Genomic DNA, 12,074 nt, shown 5'->3' with positions numbered 1-12,074 from the left:
TCAAGTTTTTTGATAAAGAATATATCCATCAAAATTTTCAACGGAACACATTTCTGTAAAAAACATTCGTAAAATTATTTGACAAAAATATTTCGATAACAAATTTTGACAGAAAAAATATTTTGTCTAAATTTTTTAGAGAATCTAAATTTCGTCGAAAGTTTCAAATGAAACATTTTCCTCAACAATTTCCATTGAAAATTTCGACGAAACACATTTCCATCAAAAAATTTCGACGGAAAAAAATTTCATTAAAATTCTTTACAGATTTCAAATTTCGGCGAAAGTTTTCGACGAAAAAATTTTCGTCATCAAAAAATTTTGACGGCAAAAAATTTCATCAAAATTCTTTACAGATTTCAAATTTTGGCGAAAGGTTTCGACGGAAACATTTTCGTCATCAAAAAATTTTGACGGCAAAAAAAAGCGACGGCAAAAAAGTTCATCAAAATTCTTTACAGATTTCAAATTTCGGCGAAAGTGTTCGACGGAAATTTTTTCGTCAACAAAAAATTTTGACGGCAAAAAATTTCATAAAAATTCTTTAAAGATTTCAAATTTTGGCGAAAGTTTTCGACAGAAACATTTTATTCATCAAAAAATTTTGACGGCAAAAAAATTCATCAAAATTCTTTACAGATTTCAAATTTCGGCAAAAGTTTTCGACAAAAAAGTTTTCGGTAAATTTTTGACAAAAAAAAAATTTCGTCAAAATTTTTAGCGAAACACATTTCCATCGAAAATTTTCAACTACATATTTTCGTCAAGTTTTTTATAAAAAATTTCCATCAAAATTTTCAACGAAACACATTTCTATAAAAAAAATTCGTAATTTTTTTTGACAAAAAAAACATTTTGACGAAAAAAATATTCTGTCAAAATTCTTTAGAGAAACTAAATTTCGTCGAAAGTTTCAAATGAAACATTTCCCTCGAAATAATTTCCGTCAAAATTTTCGTCAGAAAACATTCGCATCAAAATTTTGAACGAAAAACATTCTTTTTTCGTTTAAAACATTTGATGGAAGAAATCATTTTCGTCAAAACTGTTGACGGAAACTAAATTTGAATAGAAATTTTTTTTCTGTAAAAATTTCGACAAAAAAAATAATTTTGGGACGAAATTTTCGTTTTTTGCAACGTAAAAATTTCGACAAAATTTTGTGAGAAAACCAAGTCAAAAACGGGTCAGGTCAGATTTGACCCAGTTCAGAAACCAAGTCAGACCCACTTCAGAAACCAAGTCAGGTCAGATCCAAACTGGTTCTGAACTAGTTCAACAAAATCCAATCCAAGTCAGACCTGACTTGGATCAAATTAAAGCGGGTCGGGTCAAAATATCTGACCTATAAAAACCAAGTTGGGTCGAGTCGGACAAAAACCTGACCCAACCTGACCCATGCACAGCCCTAAGTGCAAGGACAATTGACAATGCAATAATAAAAATGGTAAAAAGCAATAGAGGTGTCAAAGAGAGTCGGGTCGCCCAATCCGCCAAAAAGTGAATTGAAAATATCAATATGTCTCATTTTATGGTGGGTTGACAAGTTAACCTATTTAAAATTTAAAAACAAAATATTTTATGAGATTTATAGAGTTATTTCATTTCATTTCACACTCAAGTTAATTTTTTTCAATTTCAAGCCTAAATATATTTTAATATTCAATATGACAGTCTCTAGGAACTTATTTTTACAGAGGAGTACTAAGATCACAATTTTGGATATCAATAAAGCTTGACATGACAAAAACAACACTACCTAATGCTAAAAGATATTACCTGACAATCAATCCTCCCCGCAACATGTTAAACCTATTTTGACCCACCTTTATGCAAGGAGGGTTCAAGTGGGTTCGCGAGTTAGGAATCGCAAGACAACTTGTCATTTGTGGCGGATTGAAAGGGTCAACTCAATGAGTTAGACCAATTTTACTACCTCTAAAATGCAATACTATGGGTGTTCAAAATACTCAAATTGTCTAAATTGAACCGAATCCAAACTGGTCCACACTTCAAAAATTTAATTTTTCTAAAAATTAGTTTTAAACAAATACATTTTCTTATTGTCTAAAGCAATTCGGTTACCCACCCTTTTATGAAGCAGACATGTGTGGTTAGCCAAACCAATTTCATTTTTATTTGAACTTATACTCCCGAGGGAGAAGAAAAAGAAGTCGACATTGATTACATAAGAAAACTCTATTTGCTTTTAGGAATTGAGATAAAAAAATGAGGCGATAGTTATGTATCCTCATGAGTCACACCTCAAAGTCAAACTTACAGAGGCAATGGCTTCAGGGTTTGTGAAGGAGCACTACTACTATGTTTTCTGCGATTAGCGAAGACAATTCTTGGAGGATAAGTTGTTAAAGGATTTGAAAAGCATCAAAGAGGTTCAAATGATGCCATTGAAATATCTCAAAGACGAAGTTGGATGCTAGATTAAAGCTTCCAAGGATGCTTTAAAGACATCGTTCCCTAACGAACAACATCTCTGCAATCTTTGAGTTCTCTCCTTTTGCTGATCGCTCTTTCATGGAGATGATAAAACTAAAATTCCAGAATGATGTATATGATTATAAAATATCCAAACAATATGAAATCAAAGTTGTGATTGTGTCTACCTTGTTGGGCTATCACAATGAGATCCTCTTCTCTATTGCTTATTCTGAAAATGGCAATTTTTTTGCGATGGAAGTAGTATGATTGCTCATGGGGCTTAACCCTATAAAAATAGGCTAGAAAGGAGACCTAGCCAAATACCTAAAAAGAGTTTGTGTCTATTGGGTCCACTTATCATGGAAACCAAGGTCATACTAAAACCTACACTATTGTCCAACTAGGCCCAATACCAACAGATGTCAAAAGTCTAACTCACTCGTTATGATCATAATGGGCTAATAAAAATAATAAAAATTAGAATACCCATTAACCGACTACTTTTAAATAAAACTAATGAATTAATATTGTCTACGTATAGTAAAATTTCTAACAGGTTTGACATGAAACACCCCCTTATTCATCTACTAAATTTTGCTAATGTCATGGCTAGTACAAGTCTTCACCACAGTGTTTGTTCATAATGTTTCTCATGTTTCAGACGCTGAATGAACTTTTACTCGATGTTCTCAGGTAGAGAAGGTTGTGTGATTCTCTGGAATGAGGCAAATAGAATATGTAAAAGGTTAAGAGAAGCAATACGAGGAGTTTTCAAGGAGATGGAAAATCTGATTAAGCAAAACTGGTTTTGAAGTTGAAAATCAATTTTGATTTCACTCTCGTTATGATTTAAAACCAATTTTAGAACTGGTTTGGAAAAATCAAAATCAATTTTATATAAAGAAAAATTGGTTCGACTTTTAATAAAAAAATAAAACCAAAATGCTTCATGCACATCCCTATCCAATACCATGACACAAAGAAATTAGGGACTTAATTGAGGGTTATTTTAGCACTAAATACAACATGACTCAAACCAAAATTTATAGTTGCCTTTAATTATTTTTATTTTAGAAATAAATTTGTTTAGAGAAAATAAATAAAAATAAATTATCTAATATTTGAATTTAAAATGTATCATAATCTTAACCCATTAAAACTCAAAAATGAATATATTATTATGTACTCAATTTAAAAACATACTTTATTTAGAATTTCCATTAAAGACAAATTTGTTAATTATAACTGGAAATAATTAATTAAAATTCAATATTATTTGGTAATAAAATTGTTATAACATAAATTTGTAAGTGCTCTATAAAAACTAGTATATTATTCTCCAAAAATACTCCAAATGATGTGGCCAGGAGCATAACGGAATTTTCTAGTTTTAAGAGGGTGAAAAATATGGAGCGCTACTTAGGGGCTTGGATGCAACATGGGCGGGTCACGAAAGATTTGTATAAGGCGACAATTGATAGAGTTAATGATAAGCTGTCTCACTGGCAAACCAACTGCCTATCACAAGTTGGTAGAGTTACTCTCTCATAATTAGTCCTATCTCCAATTCCTTTATTTCAAATGCAGACTAGTGGTCTTCTTTATGCTGTGTGTATGGAAGTTGAAAAAATTCAAAAAAGGTTTATCTAGGGCGATACAAATAGCAGAAGGCGCATGCATCAAGTTGGCTGGGATATAATTACGAAATCAAAAATAAAAGGTGGTCTTGGACTGAAAAAACTTATTTTCATGAATGAGGCTTTCATGGAAAAACTTGCCTCGTCAGTGTTTTCTCAAACCCATGCATGCCCTTTGGGTTCAAGTTCTGAGGGCTAAATATGTAAATGACAGAGATGGTCCTATCATGTTTAAAGCAAAAAAGGGAGACTCCAATATTTGTAAACAGACCTGCAACGCTTGGAGGAAACTTGAAGATTTGTTAGTGTGGGAGATTGGGGATGGTAATTCAATCCTCTTCTGGAAAGACAAATGAGCCAATAACTTAGGAAGGCTTTTGGATCAAACCTTGATTCCTTTACTGTGGGAATAATCTAATAAAACCATCAATCACTATATTGATGATTTAGGCGGCAAAAAAATTAAAATATTATTTTTTTAATAACTAATTACGAATAGATAGCAGTTTGGAAACTATATTCAAATTTATTGTAGTCATTCATGCCCAAATTAGGCGTGACTATTCATGCCTAAGTTAGGCGTGACTCCCAAGGCATTCACGCCTAAATTAGGCGTGCCTCGTCTGGTGTTGACACATGACACAAAAAATTAATAGTTTAACCGTAAAACTTTATAAGACCATAACTTTTGACTCGGGTATCCGAATGAGTTAATTCTTTTTTTGATTCTACGTAACTTTTCGAGATCTACGCAATGACATCTCGTTTGATATATTTTATCTCTCACAAACACAATTCAAATTTACAACAATGGTACTATAAAGATTGTACCAAAGTGGATTAACTCATCTATAAATAAGATGACACCAAACTTTCTATTAAATACAAAACGCAATTAGCTCCTATTAAATACAAAACACAATCAACTCCTATACCATTAAATTCAAAATTCAAATAACCACCAGCAAATTTATTTGAATTGGCGACAATCTGTAACCAACTCATAAAATTACAACGCAATCATCTTCTATTAAATACAAAACACAATCAACTCCTATTAAACACAAAATGCAATCAACTTATTGGAGAGGTTATTTGAATTTTGAATTTAATGTTATAGTACCATTATTGGGCATGAATGAGTAATATATTCGTAATTAGGTTCAAAATGGCAACTTATTCGTAATTATTTATTAAAAAAACAAGTGTTTACAATATTTATTTAATTATTTTCTTTATTAATACAGATTTTTCAAATTGTTTTTTGAGTTTAAATCACAAATTAAATCTTTATTTTATTTTTCTTATTGATAATAATTTTTTAAATTTTTTTTATAATACACTATATAATACAATTATTGCAAATTTGAATTGTGTTTATGAGAGATAAAATATATCAAATGAGATGTCATTGAGTAGATCTCGAAAAGTTACGTGGAATCAAAAAAATAATTACCTCATTCGGATACCCGAGTCAAAAGTTATGGCTTTTCAAAGTTTTACGGTTCGTAAGATGACTTTTTTTTGCCACGTGTCAACACCAGATGATTCACGTCTAAATTGGACGTGAATGACTGCAATAAATTCGAATATAGTTCCAAACTGCTACATATTCGTAATTAATTATTAAAAGTGTAATATTTTAAATTTTTTTTCCTGATTTAGGCAAGTGGAAGGTGGATGAATTAGGGAGGTGGCTGCCACCTAATGTCATCATCAGCCATATCAGGAACGTCTTTTCTCCTAGTTGGAATGATGGGCTGATAGGCTTATTTGGAGGATTTCTGGGTTCCCTAGGCTGTCGGTTCAATTTTGTGAACAACGTGAATCCCTTGATCTTTGGAAAGCAATATAGAAATGGACGGGTCCGCAAAGAATCAATTTTTTTCTCTGGAAGGTTGGGCATGATAGAATTCTTACCATAAGTAGATTAAGCAAGATGCACATAGGAGATTCAATCTGCCAAATGTGTAACCAAGGAGCTGAAAGCATCTTACATTTATTGCGTGATTACCCAATCATCAAAAACTTATGGATGCAATTAGCTCCTCATTTGGCTGGTTCACCTTTCTTTTCTTTCAATTTTCAGGTTTGGCTTTTCGTGAATTTTGTAGTTCAAAAAAGTAATTAACTGCGGTAGCTATTTTTAACGGCTCATTTTATTATTAAAGCTGAAACCAAATTTAAATACAAACTGAGCTCTTTCAAATATTGCCTACTAACTAGCTGATTTTTTAGTCCACCAAATCAGCAACAAACTAATAGAGCAGTAACAAATTAAAATGCAATTAAACACTCCTAAAATAAGGCTGACCAAATAAAAAAGGAACAACTAATTAACTCCTAAAAAATAGGACAGCAACAGTAGCCTTGATACATCAACACTCTCCTCCTGGATCAAGTGCTACACACTCCTAGCTTTGCTCTAAGAAGTTCAAATCGATCAACATGAAATGACTTGGTGAATATATCTACAATTTGGTTTTCTGAACTGCAATACACTAGCTTCACCTCTCCAGCCTTCTGCACTTCCCTTAAGAAATAATATTTGATCTTAAAATGCTTTGTTCTTTCATGAAATACTGGATTCTGTGAAATGGCTAGAGCAGCTTGATTATCCACAAATACTTTTATGCCTTCTTCTTGTTCAAAATGCAGATCATCCATCAGCTTCTTCAACCATAATGCTTGATTCACAGCTGCAGTAGCTGCAATGAACTCAGCTTCTGCAGTTGATTGAGCCACTATTTCCTGCTTCTTTGAACACCAAGAAAAACATGCCGACCCAAATGTAAAACAATAACCTGAAGTACTTTTCATATCATCCACTGATCCGCCCCAGTCACTGTCAGAATACCCCTGCAACTTAAACTCCTGAATTCTGCAGAACTTAATTCCATATGAAAGAGTACCCTTCAAGTATCTTAACACCCTCTTTGCAGCCACCATGTGCAGCTCACTTGCACAATTAAGAAATCTAGACAAGACACTTGCAATAAACATAATGTCTGGCCTAGTTGTAGTGAGATACATAAGGCAACCAATTAAACTTCTATAAACTCTTTCATCTGCAGGATCTGATCCATCTTTCTTTTGAAGCTTTTCCTTCTGACCCATTGGAGTACTTACACTCTTGCACTTCTCCATGTTGAATCTCTTCAGGATCTCCTTCAAGTACTTCTTCTGACAGATAAAAATTTCATTCTCAGTTTGCCTAACCTCCATCCCTAGAAAATAAGACATCTCACCAAGATCAGTCATTTCAAACACTTTCATCATTTCTTTCTTAAATGCAGTAATCTGAGAACTATTGCTCCATGTCACCAACATATCATCCACGTAAAGAGACACCACCACTAAGTCAGATACTAACTTCTTGACATATAAAGTGGATTCACTAAGGCTTTTCTTGAAACCTAAACCCAGCAAGTGTTCATCCATCTTACAATACCATGCTCTGGGAGCTTGCCTTAAGCCATAGAGAGTTTTTTTCAGTAAATACACCTTCTCCTCCTGACTTGGTGTGACAAAGCCTTCTGGATGATCAACATAAATCTCCTCCTTCAACTCTCCATTCAAAAATGCAGATTTCACATCTAACTGATACACTTTTCATCCTTGTTGAGCTGCCAAAGCAAAAGTCATTCTAATTGTATCCAATCTTGCAACCGGAGCAAAGGTTTCTGAGAAATCAACTCCCCAAACCTGTGAATATCCTTTCACTACTAACCTGGCTTTATGCTTATTCACTGAGCCATCAGGATTGAGTTTGGTCCTAAAAATCCATTTTACTCCAATCATTTTCCTGTCTTCAGGCCTTTCCACTAGCTCCCATGTCTGGTTCTTTTCTATCATAGCCAGCTCTTCCTTCATAGCATTCATCCACCTCTGATCACTTTTAGCTTCCTCATAACCTGAAGGTTCCAAAACAGCTACATTGCACCTCTGATATATATCATTTAGAGATGTAGTACCTCTAACTGGAACATCATCTACTAGCTCATCAGATTCCAGTGAGACCTGCTTGTGCTTGGCTTGTGGCTCATCTATCCAATCTTATTGCTCATCTTCTAGGAACTGAACATCCCTACTAGTGATCACCTTCTTTGTTTGTGGTTGATAGATCTTGTAGGCTTTTGACACTAGACTGTAACCAACAAAGATCCCAGGTTCAGCTTTCTCTCCCAGCTTGTCTCTCTTAACCTGTGGAATGTGAGAAAAACACACACAACCAAACACCTTCAAGTTTCTTAGAAATGGCTTGAAACCAAACCAAGCTTCAAAAGGTGTCTTCTTCTCCAATACCCTTGTGGGCAGTCTATTCAATAGAAAAACTACTGTGTTTGCTGCTTCTGCCCAAAAATCCTTTGGTAGATTCTTCTCATGCAGCAGACACCTAGTCATCTCCATAATGGTTCTATTCTTTCTCTCACTAACTCCATTTTGCTGTGGAGAATAAAGAGCAGTAAGTTGATGCTCAATTCCAGCTTCTTCACAGAAAAAGTTAAACCTCTGAGAAGTGTATTCTGTTCCATTATCAGATCTGATGACCTGAATTTTGCAGCCACTTTGAGTCTCAACCCATCTCTTAAACTTTAGAAATACCTCAGCAACTTCTAACTTTTGCTTCATGAAATAAATCCAGCACATTCTGGTATAATCATCAATGAAAATAAGAAAATACCTGCTTCCATTTAATGAAGGAGTCACGTGAGGACCACAAAGATCTGTGTGAATCAATTGCAGCTTCTCTGTAGCTCTCCAAGTGGATTCTTTAAAAGGAAATCTTGTCTGCTTGCCCAATAAACAGGCTTTGCACCTTGTGATCTGCTCCTCCATGATTGGTAACCCAGTTGCCATTTCATTCCTCTACATGAACAACAATCCTTTGTAATGAAAATGCCCTAGCCTTTTGTGCCACATCTCTGAATCACTGGCCTGACACTTGAATGCCACTTGCTCCTTCTCAAGAGGATTTAGAGAAAAACTCTTCTGTTGCATCTTTATCCTGAATAGCTCCTGACCACTAGAGTCAATGATCAAACACTTCCCCTCTTCAAATGTCACTTTAAATCCCTTTTCTACCAACTGCCCTACACTCAGCAAATTCTGATCAATATCAGGTACATACCTCACACAAGAAAAAGCTTAGTTCCAGCACAACTCTCTATTGCTACAGTCCCTTTACCTTTCACTTCTAGGTACTCCCCATTTCCAATTATCACTCTTGACTTTAATGACTTGTCAAGGTCTATAAATAGCTTTTCATCACTTGTCATGTGGTTTGTGCAACCACTATCAACAAGCCAACTGTCACATGGAGTACTAGAGGAGAAACAAGATGCAACAAACAATTGATCTTCCTCATGCTGCTAGACTGCAGCTTGTACCTCACCTTGCTGATGATCTCCTTTTTCTTTGCAGAACCTCTCAATGTGTCCAAGCCTATGAAATTTTCTGCACTTTATATCTGGCCTCCTCCAACACCTGAAGTCTGGATGATTATGTTTTCCACAGTGCTTACATGATGAATACTTTCCCCAATTGTTCTTGGAGTTGACTGCATTGTTCTCTCCTGCAGCAACTTCTGAACCACTACTGCCATCTCTTCTTACATTATGCTGTTCTTTGGCCTTCAAAGCTCCTTTTATACTTCTTTCAAGCCTCATTAACCTTCTCTGCTCTTGTGCTTGCAGAGCACTTAGCAATTCTGTCAACTTGATCTGAGACAAATCCTTGGTATTCTCCAAAGAGGCAATGGTTGCCTCAAATCTTTCAGGCAAGAAAACAAGAATCTTTTGCACTAGCCTATTATCAGAGAGGTCAGTGCCTAGAATTTTTGCTTGATTTGCAATACTTATCAACTTATCAGAATGCTCCTCAATTGTCTCAGACTCGTTCATCTGTAGTCTCTCAAATTCTCTGATCAGATTCAGCCCCTTCATGCTTCTGATCCTTTCATCTCCTTGATACTCAGCTTTGAGGAAGTCCCAAATAGCTTTGGCTGATTCACAAGCCATAATTCTGCTGAAAATGGCAGGTGAGACAACACTATATAAACAAGACTTTGCCTTTGCTTTCCTTGTTATCTTTTCCTTGTGAAACTTGATTTGATTGATGGTTGGATTTTCAAGAAGGGGAGCAACTTCATAATCTTCTTCTACAGCTTCCCAAAAATCACAACCCTCTATATAGGCTTGCATTCTCACTGCGCAGGCTTGATAATTTTCTCCATCAAATGCTGGTGGAGCCATTGCTGAAAAACCACTCGATCCTCCCTCCATCAATTTCACAAGTCACTCACAGCCCCTTAAGATCAAGAAAGCTCTTGATACCAATGTAGTTCAAAAAAGTAATTGACTGCAGTAGCTATTTTTAACGGCTCATTTTATTATTGAAGCTGAAACCAAATTTAAATACAAACTGAGCTCTTTCAAATATTGCCTACTAACTAGCTGATTTTCTAGTCCACCAATTCAGCAACAAACTAATAGAGCAGTAACAAATTAAAATGCAATTAAACACTCCTAAAATAAGGCTGACCAAATAAAAAAGGAAAAACTAATTAACTCCTAAAAAATAGGACAACAACAGTAGCCTTGATACATCAATAAATTTAAATCAAATGGTGTCAAGGTGTTTTGGCATTCCTTGGTCGTTGATCTTCAGGATTACTTACTGGAAAGCTTGGACATGGAGGAATGAAGTTACTCACAATTTTGGAACGATGCACAACAGATACAAGCCTGGACTAATTAAGTAAACAGTAATGGAAGTTATTTTGGCATATTCATCTAATGATAGGGAGTCAAATTGCAGATCCTTATACATGGATTTAATTAGGCGAATTCCTCCGGAGGATGGATGGATCAAAATTAACACAGATAGGGCGTCTAGAGGTAATCCATGAATGGCTGGTTGTGGAGGCTTAATTAGAGGCCCTAATGGTAAGTTGCTGAAAGCTTTTTCTTACATAGTAGGCTACTGCAATGCAATTACAACTAAGTTGTGGGGAATTTTGATAGGGCTTGAACGAGATTGGAAAGGTACTTGGACGAAAGCAATTTTAGAAAGTGATTCAACTTATACTATCACTTTGCTCACCAAATCCTGTGATGCATCATGTGAGTCTCATTTAATGACTCGTATATGAGAATGACTCTCAAAAAATTAGAATATTTGTCTCATTCATTCATTCAAAGAAGATAATATGAGATATTCACAAAAAAAAAAAAAAAGATAATATGAGTGCGGACTAGTTAGCTAATCTTCCTTTGGAGAATTTAGATTAGGATGATTTTATTATTTTTCAGTCCCCCTCCGAGAATTAGGTGATTGTAATTTTCTAATGTTAGTTTTGTGCATAGAGCTAGACATTATCTGATGTTATATTTTTGTTCGTTTTTTGGGATTTAGCCCTCTCACCCAAAAAAAATTATTATAAATGTCCGATAATAAATTATGGTTAGAGAACCTATCCAAAAAAAATGGTTAGAGAAAAAAATTAAAGTTAAAAAATAAGTAAAAACTGAGAATATAAATAAATAATTGAGAAAAGTTAATAGTTTCATCCAACGAATTTTTTTTATGATATATGATTTTTCATTTTATCAATATGATAAATAAATTCATTATAGCTTAATCCGGATGCCTAGTTTAATATTTTTTATTTGCCTGTCTTATAAATAAATTAGATTAATACAATTCCCAAACACATTACATAGAGATAGAATTTGGATCGCTTACAAAAAAAAAAATTTTGAATCAGGTACAGTTCAATAAAACAACTGCACCTCCTGGAGTTGTTGAGTTATTGGTTAAGAACTTCCATTATATATTTGATTTTAACATTTTATTACGAAATAACATTTTTAAAAGTTAAGATCCTCTCCTGCTTTTTAGTAACTGCGAATATATCCTGATGCATAATATTATACACGAGAATGATATGTCCTTAATTTTTGTTTTCTTAAAAATTACTCGCATCATTATTTAATT

General features: G+C 34.2%; 1 protein-coding gene across 1 annotated transcript; it reads right to left on the bottom strand.

Moving 5' to 3' along the window:
* Positions 1–8,945: 8,945 nt before the first annotated feature.
* LOC133294328 (uncharacterized) lies at positions 8,946–10,330 on the bottom strand. Its single transcript, XM_061492988.1, has 3 exons — positions 9,504–10,330; positions 9,265–9,386; positions 8,946–9,169 (listed from the first exon to the last, which is right to left on the bottom strand). The coding sequence occupies exons 1-3, from the start codon at positions 10,328–10,330 to the stop codon at positions 8,946–8,948; spliced, it is 1,173 nt and encodes a 390-aa protein (XP_061348972.1).
* Between the last annotated feature and the right edge of the window lie 1,744 nt (positions 10,331–12,074).

This window comes from Gastrolobium bilobum, unplaced genomic scaffold, assembly GCF_033153095.1.
Source record: "Gastrolobium bilobum isolate Gb01-03AN ecotype WA unplaced genomic scaffold, APGP_CSIRO_Gbil_v1 utg3300, whole genome shotgun sequence".
In the NCBI taxonomy this organism is placed as follows: domain Eukaryota; kingdom Viridiplantae; phylum Streptophyta; class Magnoliopsida; order Fabales; family Fabaceae; genus Gastrolobium; species Gastrolobium bilobum.
Note: the sequence above shows the minus strand (reverse complement) of the source record. Positions and strands in the feature narration are given on the sequence as shown.